The 16096-nt window shown below is 45.7% G+C and overlaps 1 protein-coding gene across 9 annotated transcripts in view; it reads left to right on the top strand.

Annotated features, from left to right (window-relative positions):
- The window catches only part of Iqck (IQ motif containing K), a 201444-nt gene that overhangs the window by 84289 nt on the left and 101059 nt on the right, over nucleotides 1–16096 (top strand). For 7 of the 9 annotated variants that reach the window (XM_040755662.1, XM_040755648.1, XM_040755660.1 and 4 more), the window contains one exon: nucleotides 3087–3198. In XM_040755662.1, coding sequence (XP_040611596.1) covers nucleotides 3087–3168 — 82 coding nt within the window. In that variant the 3' untranslated portion in view covers nucleotides 3169–3198. Of the gene's footprint in view, nucleotides 1–3086; nucleotides 3199–5189; nucleotides 5312–16096 lie in introns of those variants that run through there. The other 2 variants (XM_040755640.1, XM_040755670.1) reach the window with 2 other exon arrangements.

The raw sequence follows: 16096 nt of genomic DNA, 5'->3' as shown, positions 1-16096 counted from the left end.
GAATGCCTTTCATCAGACTCATACATAATTGGAAGAATTTGATAGTTTCAGGGGCATTAAAAAAATGACAGCCAGACTCAGCATGCTGCTCAGTGGTAGAGCACTTGCCTAGCATGTGCAAAGTCCTGGGTTTGATCCCTAACAAGGCAGAATAAGTAGCTGTAAATCACAACACATAATAATTGACACCTGCATCAAGAAACTTCTGCTTTGTTTTGTTTGTGCACCAAAGTCAAGTCCATAGCATCTGTCACATTCCTGTGCACACTGGAAAAGCCAGCAGACTCTCCATGGTGACTTCGCAAACAAAGTGTCCTAGTGGTGGGAAGCCGCGAGAAGGAAAACCACCACGTGCTGACACCACACTGCACTCTGGTATTTGCTGATGAGCACAGCCCCTACAAGCTGAAGTGCTTCCCCAGCTGGGACAATAGCAGTGGGATTAGCCCAGTTCCGTGGGTGCCTGCTCTCCTCAGCTCACAAAAGCCTTCTCTAGTGCTCTAGGCTCTCCTGGCAATGAGAGACCCACCAACACGGCTGCTGCTGTACTCGGTCAAGGTGAATGACACCCAGGACAAAATGAAGAGAGTCCAGGAAAAGGTGTCTGACTGGACAGAGGAGACCGCACTGTCAGCAGAGCCCCATGGACAAATGCAGCCTTTGGATGGGTGGGCAAACAGGTGTTTCTGTTTGTGATGTAGGTCAGGGTCAAGCAACTGTAGGGAAATAGATATTTAAGAAAAAATGTTGTGTGGGTAGGTGTTCACAGAACTCCTTTCACGATAGTAAAAGGTGGCAGTGACCCCAGTATCCACGAAGAGACAAATGAATAAATCATACTGCAGTATAGCTACACAGGGGGTTGCTATGCAGCAAGGAAATGGGATAAACCATGAAGCTCTGGGTGAGTGAAAGAATCCAGGCACTAACAGTCCATGGGTAAATGATTGCATTTATGTGAACTATCCCAGATAGAGAAATCCACAGATTCTCTAGAGTCTAAAACAGATTAGTGGCTGGGGCGGGGAGAAGGGAGAATAGGAAAGTACTGATCAAGGGGTACAGAATTTCCTTTTGAGGTGATAAGAATGCTCTGGAGTTGGATGCATGGAGGTGGTTGCACAGTGTTCTGAAGTATACTTTAAATGGTTAAAATATAGTATTTATATTGTGCGTATTTTTACCACAAATTAAGTAAAACAGACAACCATCAGGGCTACTGGTAACTCAGACATCCCCAGGAGAGACAATGGCAACATACCTACCCTAAATAAAACTCCCAGGAGATGACAAGAGGTGGGTCTTGCATTGAGAGGGGAGCTCTAGGGCTGGAAGGGATCTGATGGCCAAACCCAACTGAACCCGGCCATTCCAGGTACTATTTGTGTCCTGACGGGGAGGAAGATGTATAGGTGGCTTTAATAGCCATTGCTGTGACCACAGCAGGAAGCTCAGTGACAGGGTGGGAAGTCTTAAAATGGTGACTTGAAAAAGATGATGGACACATACCTAGGTGGCCTCCACAGATGGCCACCTCAGGGTACAGGAGCAGCTCCTCTTTGGACATGCTGCTCTGTCCCTCGACCTCTCCCTGAACTGCCCTTGCTTATTTCCTGTACACACTGGGTCATGCCTGTGCCCGAGGTCCCCACTGCAGCTTCTGATTGTCCTGCTGCTGCCTCATCCCACTTTTTCCTGGCCAGTGAATTAGCAAGTCAAGGTTATGGGTTCTAGAAGACAAGAACAAGCACACTGCCCCTTGGGCTCATGGGAACCCTGGAAAGATAGGTATGGCCACTGTCGGGGAGACCAACTGACCTTGTGTGGCGTCCCCAGATTCACATACTGTTTCCAGTATGTTAACTGTACCCCAGATTATAAAACCATGGATACATTTTAATGAATGGAACTGATTATGAAAGGGAACCCCCAAAGAGGTCATCTTTGATAGTTAATTCCAAGAGCTGTGTGAGTGTTACCATGGCAACTTCCCTGGACATTGTGGTTGTTCAGAATTAACTTGACATGTAGTTACCCACTTAGGCTTGGAGTTAGCTTTCTGCTGAACAGTCCCTCCAGCAAGCGGGCGATGGAAGGAGGACTCAGGATTGCTTCAGAGTCTACTGGGCCACACAGCACTGCATCACACCTACACACCTCCCCCTAGGCACCCTTCACTGGAACACCATCTACTTTCTGTTCATCTTGGTTTTCTCATTGCTAGAATGGGCCCAACCATTCCTATCAAATGGAATGAGTGGCAGGGTCTCTTGGATCCCATGCTGGACTCAAATTCTCTGTGTGGTTGGAGGATGACCTTGAATTTCTGATCCTCTTGCCTCTCCTGAGTGCTGGGGTTTCAGGAATTTGCCACCACATCTAGTTTATCAGGTGTTGGAGTGGAGCCAGGATTTGCTGGGTATCACTCAATAGTAGATAGAGTATGTATAGAAGGAAGAAGACATTCCATCAAGGGTTATGAAATGGAACTTAGTGCCTCAATCTCCCAAAGTGCTGGGATTATAGACATGTGCCACCACGTCTGCCTACCATAAATAATTTTTATATTAATTACATGTTGAAATGACAAGATTTTGGATATCAACAAGTGAATATTAGTTGCTGGGTATTAATGATATTAATTAATCATCTAGATTAAATAAGATATATTATTTAAAACATTCTTCACCTGCTTCTTTTTTCAAATGAGATGGAGAAAACTTAAAATTACACATTATATTTCTATGGGGCGACCCAAATCTAGAATGTCCTCAACATGCCATTAGTATGTCAAATCCTCACAATCTCATTTGTGCTCAGGTATGAAACAAACTTTTGGAGTGTAGATAATTTACTGAAAAGAGTGTTTTATAAGAATCAAAAGAATCAGACTAGGACTGGGGTGTAGCTCAGTAGAAGAGCACTTGTCTAGCCAGGCTCTGAGTTTGAGCCCAGGGCAGCAAGAAGAGTTTTACAGAGTAACGGTACATCCAGCTGATTCTGAAGGCTTTTCCATGCAGAATTGTTAAGGGGTGGTGTGGAAGTGTGGAGAAGGGGGGCTAACTAAGCTTTGTGGCCTTTTCCAGGTTCGCTGTGACCCTGAGATTCAGGAGCTGCGGCAGTGGCAGAAGAAGCTGCGTGAGGACAACCACATCCGCCAGCGCGTGAAGATTTTCTGGGCTAAACAAGAGCAGAAAAGTGAGTGGCGGGCAGGCTCCACAGCCCACGTTTATTCTGGAAAAGGCTGATCCTTCTCTCTGAGCTCCAGAGAGAAACTCTTGGAGGCCTGTGGAAACTCTGTGTGTGTGTGTGTGTGTGTGTGTGTGTGTGTGTGTGTGTGTGTGTGTGTGTGTGTGTGTCCTGCTATGGAGTCCACAGGATGTAATTCACATGGCCATTTCCCTCCTTGAGGACAGCTTCTGTGTGTCTTGTACCTGAGGGCTTTTATTTTCCAGCTGTGAGACTCTAAAAACACGCTGTGATTTGGGGAACTGTGTTAATGGCAGGGTGCACAGGTAATCACCCTCCCCAACTCCTGCTGTGTCTGAACTTCAGTGGGTTTGTTTCCATCTTCTTTTTTGTTATGGGCAGTTCCATGGCCAGTTTGGCTGGGCCAGGATCTGCTCAGTTAGTTGGTGAATGCTATTTCTGGGTATTGCTATAAGAGTGTTTCTAGAAATTGAATATGAATTTGAACTGGTAGGCTGAACAGATGGTTGCCCTCTCTAGTGGCAGGGACCTGAATAGGATAAAGGGTGAGGAGGTTGAATTGATTGCTGGTGTTATGCACAGAGTACTAGTCTCCTCCTGCCTCTCCTCCGGGCCTCCTGGGCCTCAGGCCTCAGATGTGGGCTGAACCAGACACAATGGGCTCTCCATTTCTCAAACCTCTGATCTACCTCACCACATGTGTGGGCATGTTAACACACACACATACACATGCATACACCCCTCCACACTCCTCCCTTGCTTGCAGATGGCAGATGGTGTGGCTTCTGTGGACCAGTACTTTGTATTTCTAAATCACCTTATCTATGTGTAGTATTGGAAAAAGAACATGTCAGAATGAACACCAGCATGTTAATCATGGTGGGATTTCTGTTTTCTTCCCCTTTTTGGAAATTGTTTTTCTGTTTTTTCCTATTGTGACTATATAGTAAGTTAAAGTTTAAAAATAAAAGGGGGGGTGTCATGACGGTTCAGTCAGTGAAGTGTTTGCTTGTGTGAGCATGGGGACCTCAGTTGGATCCCAGCACCCAAGTACAAAGCCGGTGTAAGACTGTAAGCCCAGTACTGCAGGTGGGGACAGCAGGGGTCTCTGCAGCCTGCTGGAGGGACAGTCCAGCCTAATTGGTGAACTATGGTTCTCTGTCTCAATAAATAAGGTGAAAAAGTAGTTGAGGAAGACACCCAGCATTTACATGTGGCCTCCACATGCATGGATACAGACATGTACATATCCACAGGAACACATGTATCACACACACACACACACACACACACACACACACACACACACACACACACACAGGTACTCAAGAAAGGAAGAAAAGGAGAGGAAAAAAGGTGGGAAAGGGAGAGAGAGGAAGCAGCTTCAGCAATTACTCCTGTTGGGAGGGCTCAGCCCTGACCTTGCTTTAGCCCAACTGCCGTTTCAGTTCAGTTCAGAACTGGGACTCAATCAGAGCTGTAATCAGCTTAAAGATCGCAGGAAGCACAGCACACCTATTTATTGCCGCTGTTCTGTATTCTTTGGAGTTGATTTGATGTTATTTGATTGATGGGCTTGGCTTGCTCTAGAGCAGGAAGAATAGAGTGGACTCAGTGCCAGCAGGAGAGCAGAGTAGGATCTGCTGTCCCAGCCACCTGCTGTTTCCACCTTGTCACCTTGCAAGGGCTCCAAGAGGCTCCCCATATTGCAAGACAGGGTCTTCAGTAAATATGACCTTAATTATATTAATAATTGAATTAATTAATTTAATTAATAATATAAATCCTAACATGGCTCAGTGCTAAACTGCCCTTTATTCGAGACTCTGAAATGGCCCTTGAGAAAAATAAAAGGTTCTAAAAGCCATTCTAATGGCCGGTTGAAAGACAGGACATCATTAACAGCAGAGCTGCCCCAGGACTCTAGCTGCCATTTCCATCCATGTGACCCTTACCTTACTGACTTCACTGGACCTTAGTTTCCCTTTACAGAATGGAACCAGCAATAAAGGTCCTGACACATACAACAGTTAAAGGAGTCTCCTGGATGATCTTCAGAATGAGTCCTGACACCCAGTGCCTGTGAATGTTCTACACTGTCACAATTGTAGGTGGAGATGTGTGTGTGTGTGTGTGTGTGTGTGTGTGTGTGTGTGTGTGTGTGCTTTTCAGTGACCTGGGGTTGGTTTCTTTGACAGACCTTAAATTCTGTGGATTCCAAGTGGGATAGTGTTTATCTTATTTGTGTGTCGCCCAAAGCTTCACAAAGATCAGTGGTCGACACATGTATATTTGAGGCATGAAGCTCTTGGGCTTCACTTTACAGCAGAGGAGATAGAGACTAGAAAGGTCTAAGGAATTGCCCATTGGATGCCAGTTGGTAAAGTGCTTGCCAAGCTTCCGTGAGGACCTGGATTTGATTCCCAGTGTTCACATGGAAGTTGGGTAAGGTGGCATACACAAATCATCCCAGCTCTGGGGATGTTGAGAGAGAAAACCCCCTGGAGCACGTTGGCTAGCTGTTCTCACCAACCAGTGAGTTCCAGGTTCCCTGAGAGACCCTGCCTCAAAAATTGAGGTGGAGACGGATTGAGGACGCCTGGTATCGCTCTCTGGCCCCCACATGCATGAGCACACATGTGGGTGAGCACCTCAACACGTGTGAACAGTGATGAGCTTGAAGCCCCATGTCTTCACTTTCTCATCTTCTAAGGCTTCTGAAGAGATTGATACACAGACAAGCTCCTCCCTACTCTGTTTTTCTTCATGGTGCTGTAGCTGGAAGCCAGAGTCACACATCAGAGGCAGGTACTTTACAACCCAGCTACAGCCAGCCCCATTTTATTATCAGATCCAAACTTCTCAGGAATGGTCTTAAACACGACATATGATGTGGCCCGTTCCTTATCAGGGCCCCAGAATTCTTTATGTCTGGGTTTGTGTTGACTGAGTTATCTAGGTTGGGGCTGAATGAAGAGGAGCATGCAGCCTGGAATACCCTGTGCAACCCAGGTATAAGCAAATCATTTTGTGGAGTGTCACAGTAGTCATGTTCCAAAGACCTCCCGTTTGGCAGCTTCTGTCCTTTAGGCTTGCCATTAAAAAAAAAGTGTAGTCATGGTAGGTAGCAATAGTTTTGGGCTCCGCTTAAAATTTTCCCTCTATGTAGAAATCCCACAGGCAGATGTGACTCTAAGGTGTTCTCATGGTATCACACCACATTCTGGTGTTTACATTGTGAACAGCCTCTTGCAGACAGTGAGTCTCAGGGAGGGACAACAGCTGTCCAGGCAGACTCCTGGTCATGTGCAGTTGGTCTCGGGTTACACAGAGTCAGAGGCTACTGTCCCCAACATTCTTTTCCAGACAGAAACAGTGTGAAGTTCTTCCGTCTCTCTCCAAAAGGACAGGTGCTCAGATTATTTTTAAATGTGTGTCTTCGGAATTTCAGCCAAAGATGCCTTTGACTGTCAAAAATCCCTTGCCAAATAATAGCATGTTTTTAGTTGTGTTTCAGCGGTGATTGGTTTCATATGTTCTTTGTATGTGAATACTCCTCATTAAACCCAGTGGTTCATGTTGTGGTGAGCGCAGAGCCAAAACAAGCACAGCTGAGAAGTCAGAGGGTAGAGAAAGATTTATTACCTGCAGCAGGTGGGGAGGGCATGGGAGCCACAGTGTCCTCTTTGAAGGACGGAAGCATGGGGATTTTATTCAGGAAGCCTGTGCATATGCCAATGGGAAAACACCTTATGGGCGAGCACATTCCTGAGCATCTCCGTTTGAGGGCATAGTTCAGGAAGGGAAGAAGGTAGAGCATATTTGGAGGCACCCTTAGCTTAAGCACATGACTTCAAAAGTTTAAATTTCAAGATACAGATGCCTCTAGGCATGCTCAGCTAGAGCAAAGAGGATGATAGGCAGCTGCTTCTGCACATGCTCATGTGTGTGTGTGTATGTGTGTATACCCATTCATTTGTGTGTTTACAGGTACATGAGTGTGTGCATGTGGGTGAAGGCCATAGGACAGGCTCAGCTGTCATTCCTCACTATTGTCCATCTTATATTGCTTGTCAGTCGTGTTTAGTTTTGAGATAGGGTCTCTCTCTCTCATTTGCCCAAACTGGCCAAGCAGGCTGGGCTGGCTATCCAACAAACCCCGGGGAGTCTGAGGGATCTGCCTGTCTCTGTCTCCCAGTGCTGAATCACTGCTCTGGCTTTTAGAATGTGGGTTCTGGGAGATCAAATCCCTGTCCTCGTGTTTGCGTGACAAGCACTTTATCCACTGAGCCATCTCCCCAGTTCCTCAAAAGTTTTGTCTAGAGCAGTGGTTCTGTACCTTCCTAATGCCGTGATCTTTTATTACAGTTCCTCATGTTGTGCTGACCCCAACCATAAATCATTTCATGCCACTTCTTTACTGTAATTTTGCTGCCATTATGAATTGTAATGTATGTGTATGATATGCAGGATAGCTGATATGTGACCCCAAGGGGGTCATGACCCACAGGTTGAGACCCACCAATCTAGGAGAGAAAGGAAAGACAGACAGTTTAAGGCACACTAATACAGGGGCTTGTTCCTAAGTGCTGGCCTCTCTTAGCGGCTACCAGGTAAACATTTTACTTGGAAATCTATGAGGGGTCAGACCAAACACAGACAAAAATCATAGCAATTATTTCCAGAACACCAGAATCTATTGCACACACATGCAAGCACACACACACACACACACACACACACACACACACACACACACACACACCAGGTAACTTTCTCATATGATACATGCATTTTATATATGAATAAATATGCTTGAAGTGACTTCATCACTTTATGTTTAGAAGAGAACGTGTTAAGGGTACAATCTGTCAAAGGAAGTGTTTTACCTCTTGTTTCCTACCTGCTCATTCCACATTCCAGTGGCTTGTAGTAGTCCCAGAAATACACTGTAACTTTAGGCAAACATGGCAATTGACTTAAAAAAATTATGGTTGTGGAAATACAAGCCACTGAGTACATATGGCAAAATACCACAAGACTAGCTGCTGAAGGTGTATTTAAAATATCTAATGAACAAAAAATATGTGTATTGGTGTATATTCAAGGTACACAGCCTGATGCTTTGATTAGTGTAAAGACATGTCCTGTGCCAGGTGTAGTGGCTCATGCCTTTAACCCAGCACTCAGAAGGCAGAGGCAGGTGGATCTCCGTGAGTTCAGGGCTAGTCTGGTCTCTACATAGTGAGTCCAAGGACAGCAAGAGCTAGGTAGAGAGACACCCCCTGCCAGAAAAAGAAAAAGAAGAAAAGAAGTGTTGTGTGATGTTTGCCATATCAACAGAGCTAACATATCAGTGTCATCCACAGCTCATTTGAATGTGTGTGGTGGGAACACTTAAAATTTGCTTTCTTGTCAATTTCAGTGAGCGGTGGTACACTGCAGTCAGGTGCTTCACTCTAGGTTCCAGAAGGTAGCCACTGTGTAAGAGAAGGTGTGTGCTTTCTTCTTCAGCACTGAGGTTTCTTAGAGACAAGAGGAGGAAATACAACCTGTTACATAACTTCCTGTCCAGGAGAAACCAAAGCCCTTCCTTCTTACATTTTACAGTGTCAATAATGGTCTCCTCATGTTCCCACAACAAATAGAAATGCAGCTCTGAGCTTCCCTGAAGCCACAGCAACAAAGGAAACAGGGCTGCTGTCATCACAGTTAAACCCATTTCTTGGAAGCACAGCTTCCTAAAGCCGAGATTTCATCTGGTAATAAAAAGGATTTCATCTCACTGATAAAAAGGACTGTATGACACCAGTGAGCATGGTCCTCTCAGAAACTGCAATTCTGACCCCTTTAGAGCATCTCTTCCTCTTAGAGGGAAAGGGCAGCAGCCTGGGGCAAGGCGTAAGAGCTGGGAAATTTCTTTTCATGGTATGACACGCCTGCAGTAAGATTTCCCTTTGACTTCAAGAATGTTCTTAGGCTGGAGATATGGCTCAGTAGTAAACACTTGCTTAGCTTGTGAAAGGCCCTGGACTAATCCTCACCATAGGCAGGTACATACACGTGCACACACACACACACACGTATATATAGGGGCGCGCACACACACAGGAGCACATACACGCATGCATGCACATGCTTACATACACACACAGTAGTATACATGCATATACAAGAATGCACTCACACAGGCCCACCGTGTGAATTATCATTCATGGTGTCGTGTGGATTTACAGTCAGTACCATCAACCCACTTTGGAACTTTGGGTGGGTGATGTCATCTTGGTACTTCATTTCTCCTACTTGTAAAATAAAGTGATCATGCCTCAGTTGTAATTGTAAATGAGGTCATTGTTTTGATAATGCTATGGTTCTTTATTAAGAAATATATCTATGAATCTAAGCTGTCACTTCAATTTAATCTTATTTATTTTTTCTCTCTTGTCTTCTCAAATGTTAATTGGTTCTGCACTTCAATCCACAAAAAAATAAGAATTTGATTAAGAGATATCTAATGACTTCATGTCTTCCTTTCATTGGTCTTATTTTAAGGCTTGCCAGAGTATAGGGCTGTTAGGATGACGTCATCTTTCACACATATATTCTTTGCCTTTAAAATTTGCAAAATCTGCCGGCCTGGTACATGCCTTCTCTTGAAATGCTTGCAGGCCCATGATGTTCTCTTGGGATCAAAGTTCAGTCAGAGATGATTTCCTTTTTTAATGGTTTGGCTCTGAAACTGAGTATCCTAAATTTGTTTATGCAAATGAATTCTCCCAACCTCCTTTGCATCTTCACCCACCCCCTGCCTTGTTAAACCTTCTTCATTATACTTAGAAGTGCAGAAGTCAGGGAAGACTCATGATGGTTGATATAGAGGGGTAATTTGATGCCATTTAGAATCGCCATGGAAACCAACTCTGGGCATTTCTGAGAAGGAATTTTGGAGGGAGGACCCATCACATGGGCTGGGTCCTGGAGTGAATAAAAGGGACAGGGCCAGCTGTGTGTCAGCGTACCTTCTCTCTTGTGTCTCAAGCTTCCTCCGTCCACTGTGACTTCCCCATCATGAAGGACTGTAGCTGTTAGCCAAAAGAAACCCTTCCTTCTTTAGGTTGCTTTTGTCAAGCACTTTGTGACAGCAGCGGAACAGCAACTAATATAACCTGATGGACTAGGTCTTCCCAGCTGGCAACCTTGAGCAACTGTCTTAACCTCTCTGTAACTCCATTTGTATAGCAGGGAAATGGCAAAGGTAATACTAACAACCACCCTCCACCCTAAATGACGTCATGGTCATTAATCCAGAACAATATGTAGTTTATTTTAAGTGGTCAACAAAAGGAGACTGTTACATTGTTAAACCAAGTGTCCAACATCTGCTGAAAATGTCTTGTTGTTAAAACCATTTGGGTTTCTCCCAGAGCTGGAGTTCTGCCTCTTATTACTGTCAGTGGAGTCACAAGCAAGTGACTCTTACACCTGAGACTCAGTATTCCCACGTGACATGGAGACAATTAGGATTTGTCACAGAAGGCCTCTGTGGTGATCAAATAGGATAGCGTGTATGGTGTGGGACAGATGACTGACAGAGAGGATGGTAGATAAATCGTATCTAGGTTATAGTGATATTTTAAAAATCAGTAGCACATTGTGTTTATTTTTATTGCTGATGTGTTGGTTTGCTTTGGGTTTTTTGTTTGTTTGTTTGTTTGTTTGTTTTTGCAGTTTTGAATCTCTATCTCGTTTAACCCAGACTGACCTCAAATTCACTATGTAGCTGAGGATGACCTTGAACTCCAGAGCCTTCTGCCTCCACTTTCCCAGGCAATTTACCTACAGCTGTGGTTCTTAGTGCTACAAATGAGAACCTCCTGGGGAAGATGTGTGAGGCTACATCAAGCTACAGGCCAGAGAATGTGATGATGTGGGTTTATTCTTAGCAGAGAATGTGTTATGGCCACATCAGCAAAGCCCAAATACTATGGATTAGCTACGGGATCCCCATAATAACTGTGGATCTGAGACCTTCCTTTGTGAGGCCTTTTCAGCAATGCCATTTCATTTGGATTAAAAATGCAGAGGATCTGAGTTTCTGGTCCAGCTCTGCAGTGCACCAGCTAGCCCTTGGAAGGGATGAATCAGAAAATGTTTGTATCAACAAAATAGGGGATTCCCTGGGCGCTTGCCTCCCAGCAGATAAGTCATGCTCACACAACCCTAACGCTTACAAAGCATTGCTGTTGTGTGTGGGACTTGAGTCTCGGGGTTGAAGGGTATCAGATGCTAAAGTTGGCTAAGCTGGGGAAACTACTGCGGTAGGGTAGCTGAGGGACAGAGAAACTCTGGATGCTTAGAAGTTGAAGGAGAGAAGGAGGAGGGCGGGTTGCGTCCTGGGCTGTTTAAGAGAGTCTGAGGAACTGGGAGTATGGCTCAGTGCTGGAACCCTTGCTTAGCTCCCCACAGAAAGGAATAGATATGCTAAAGGAGAATTTTGAAGAGCACACCACCTGCTTGGGGAGGTGGGTGGGAGGCATACATTTTACAACATGGACCTTTTCTGTCCCCACATTTGAATCTGTCACACTTAAAAGAAAGCCAGAGCTAATGGGAGAGCAGGGAGAAATCACACTTGTCTGACTTTGGCCCAGCTTGCAGGACAACATACTTAGACCCTTGGCTGCTACACATTGGATGTCTGTGAAAGCTACTGGTCCCCACAAAAGCTTGAGTTTCCCGTGTACTACTGTGCTCCAGGCACTTTACAGCTTTCCCGCCCATCAGACCAAAGGCAGGAGGGCTCGAGGGAGGGGATGGACTTGATGTTCTCTCAGAGTGTACGCATCAGGGTCAGCACAGATATGACATCAGCACCCCGAGAAGGAGTCAAAGTCAGACGAACCTGTAAACATTCTCCTACCTGCAAGAGCTGAATGCAGGAGGCTCCCATTGCAAATGACGTGGATGAGGAATGCTCAGAGCAGGCAGAGCATGGAGGGCCAAACACCCTTAGTAGTTGTCTTGGCTGGGAGGGCTGGGAGGGCTGGGAAGGCTGGGAGTGGTGGTCCTTCCTTCTCTTGCTGCTGTTAGACAAGGCCTTTCATAGCTCAGGCTGACCTGGAACTTTCCATGTAGCCAGGGATCCTCCCACTTCCTCCAAGGAAGTATTGGGGCTCCAGGCATGTGCCATCATACCTGGGTTTTCTTTTCTTTTGCTTTGCTTTTCCTTTCCCTCTTCCTCCCTCCCTCCCTCCCTTCCACTGACAGGGTTTGATATATAGCCCAGGCCTGCCTTAAACTCTCAGCCTTCCAAGTTCAGGGATTGCAGGCTTGCATCACCATGCTTGGCCAGGACTTGTCTCTGGGGAACAAAGTGTTGGAATATTAATAGTGTGCATGATTGTATAATTCTGTGAATTCGCTAAAGCCATTGAGTTGGCTGCTTTAAGTGAATGAGTTGTGTGGCATCTGAATCCCATCTCAGTAACACTGCTGCAGCAAAGTAGAAATGAAGGCCAGAGGTCTCCGCAGCAAGCAGGATGATCTGGGAGGGGCTCCTGCCATGCACAGCTATGCATGCACCTGCTTCCTCACCTCCATCAGTTCGAGTCCTGTGCCCCCTCAGAAAGTCCTCCATGGCTGCCCCAACTCGCTCATCCATCTGTTTGCCTGGTCCCGCCTCCTCCCAAACTTGTCTTATAATATGTCTGTTGGCGTTGAGGCTGTGCCTTCCTCACGGTCCAGGAAACAAAGAAACATGTGGCTGCATTTGACCTTGGTCACAGTGAAGGGTGTGGGAAGCTGACCCTGGACAGCCAGGCCCTCTGTCACTGGGCTTTGTATTGACCATCTGCTAGGTTTTAGATAGAAGTGTGTTCATTCCTTTGTAAACCCCCTCTCAGTGTGTGGTGTATTTAACTTGGTCACTGGTGGTAATTTTTACCTGTTGAGTCCCTGCAGTTACCCAAGGTTTCAGTTGTTTATTCTGTGTGTTGTCTATGGGGCCACACTAGACTATAATGTCCCTGACAGCAAGGATGAGCTGGTTTCTGTCCCTCCCTTCCCTCCTCTCCTCCCCACTCCCCCCCATCCCTTCCCCTCCCCCCCTCCCACGGCAGACTGAAGCGCTCTGCCACTGCGCCACGTCTTCAGACCTGCCTCTTCTAGTCCTTCCCTTCCTTCTGCTATTTGACAGTTCCCTACCTGTGTACATTTAGGGTCCTCCCCCCATGGTTTGGACTGTTTGACCCTTAGTGAGGTGCTCTTATTTTTGTTTTCTACAGTGTAATTTCAGGTATTGCTCTCCCCTTTTGAGATCCATGGTTTCTGGAGTGGCGACAAGGGTCCCACTTCCTTGTCCTGAAGCAAACACATCACTCACAGCAAGTCAGCTGCTTCATCTCCACACACTCCTCTAAAGTAGCTATGGCCGATCACATCTGTGGATAAGGAAACTGAGCCACAGAGGCTACACAGTATACCCCAGGCCACACTGCAGAGGCGACTCCGGAGCCTTCCCTCTCCCCCTCTTATTGCTGCATTATGTGGCTGTCACCCACGGAGAACTGATGATATTTCCTATAGCATCTGCCAGGATCCAGCCTCTGATTCCATTGCCTAGGCACAAAGCACATGATTCTTTGTGCCTGTTGGCCTTAGAGAACAACGATGCCACCTGCCAACTGGCCCCTCCTCCCCCTCTGTGAGCTTGTTGACTCACGGTATTCACCCTTACAATCTAAATTTAGAATCCAGACAACTAAAGTGTCTGCCAGTTTTCGGATCCGACTCTCCTCAGTCCGAGCTTGGATGCATTTAAAGGCATAGAGCTAAGGAGGCTGGACGTTACAAAGCACAGACCAGTTCCGTTCCCTATACTTTAACACCTGCCCGCTCACCAGAGAAGTGAACAGACGGAAATATCGAAGATCTTAAGCTCCACTCACTCTCCTGCCACCTGTACAGGAAAACTTGATGGGGCTTTGTGGGGCTCCATTCGAGCAGGAGGCCTCAGTTTACACTCCGGGGCCATGCCATCTGTTCCGTTGTTACCACACGCACTGAATTCATCCTCATTCCCTTCACAACACTCAGAGATTTATCAGCAAGAGTGACTGATAACGGCAGAAACAGGGCAGCCTCATGACCTGCACTGGGGGTGAGGCCGATGCTGTGCAGCTCTGGATCCCTGAGCCATACCTGGATTGTCTGGCTTTTGACTATAAGCCCAGCTATAAAACACACGGAACCCAGAAGACTTGATTTAATGCCCCACAGATTCTTACTGGCTGTGTGACTGTAAACAAGCTACTTAGCCTGGTTTTCTCTCAGAACAATGGAAATTATGCACACACCCCATTTTAGAGAGACTCGGATGGGGTAATACCCCTGTTTAAGCTTCTTTTCCAGTTGCTATGGTAAGATACCCTGACCAGAACAGCTTACAGGAGGACAGGTTTATTGTAGCCCACAGTTCCAGGATATAGCATATCGTGAAGGAGAGATCAGGACAGCAGGAGCTAGAGGGACCGGGTCTCGTTGTGTGTCCGGCCCGGAAGGAAGAGGAAACAATGGCTGCTTGTACTCAGATCACGTTCTCCTCTTTGCACAGACCAGGGTCTCAGCCCAGGCAATGGTGCCACCCACAGTGGGCGGATCTTCTCATCTGTTGGCCTAATAGAGGCAACCCCACACATGTATGCTTAGGGGCCCACCTTCCAGGTGACTCTGGATTTCATCAAGTAGACAAAAGAGGTTAACCATTATGGCATGTAAAACATTAGGATTGTTATGTTTTTTACTATTAGGAATAATGCTACTGTGAGCATTCATTTCCAAGATTGCATGTAGACATGCGGTTTTTCACTTCTCTTGGGTATTTATTTGGATTGGAATTGCTGGGCCATGTGCTAACTCTACTGTCTCCACCTGAGAAACCCCCAAGGTGCTCTCCCATGTGACTGAGGCAGGTCATAGTCCACCAACCATGAGGAAAGGTAATAATATGTGAGCATGACTGTCACTCAGTGTTATCTGTTAGATTACAGTCACTGCAGTGAGGTTTGATTTGTATTTTTGTGATGACTAATGCCATTGATAATCTTTTCTGAGTGTATATTCTTTGGAGAAATGTCAGTACAAAACTTTTGTCCCTTTAAATTGGGTTGTTTTTATTAATTCGTGTAAGTACTGCATGCTAACCAATTGTGCCACTGGAGTTCTCTGTTTGTATTCATTCATAAAAGTTCTTTTGTGTGTGTATTTTGCATTCAAGTCCCATCAAATACATGATGTCAGTTCCGTGGGATGTCTTTTCTCCCTTGCTTTTGTAATAGCTGTTTGTGTGTTTTTGTTTGAGATGGTCTCATTACGTGGCCCTGGCTAGACGCACCTTACTACGTGCACCAGGTTGGCCTTGAACTTCCTGCTGCTCCCACCTCTCCCTCCTGAGTGCTGGATTACACTTAGCAAACACACTTGACCTCTTTTCTCGTTCTTGATGGTACCGGCAAAGCACAAATATTCTCTATCCCACGGTCTTTTTCATTTGTTGCCTGAACCTTTAGCCTTATATTCAGGAACCAACCTAACTCAAGTTCACTATACTTTTCTGTTTTTTTCCTAAGAGTTTAAGGTTTTAACATGTTTGTTTAAGACTCTAACTTATTTTGAGTTAATTTTTTTATTATATCTTATTATTTACCTATCTGTTGTTTGTTTGTTTTGACATAAGGTCTCAAGGCTGGCCTCAAATTCCCCTTGTAGCGGAGGATGACTTTAAACTCCCAATCTTCCAGCCTCTGCCTTCTAACTGCAGAGGTTGCTAGTGTGCACCACCATACAGGCCTAATTATTTTATTTTTATTTATTCTGAAATAGAGTTTTA

The sequence above is a fragment of the Mesocricetus auratus genome, unplaced genomic scaffold (genome assembly GCF_017639785.1).
Source record: "Mesocricetus auratus isolate SY011 unplaced genomic scaffold, BCM_Maur_2.0 Super-Scaffold_4256, whole genome shotgun sequence".
NCBI classification, from domain to species: Eukaryota; Metazoa; Chordata; class Mammalia; order Rodentia; family Cricetidae; genus Mesocricetus; species Mesocricetus auratus.
Note: the sequence above shows the minus strand (reverse complement) of the source record. Positions and strands in the feature narration are given on the sequence as shown.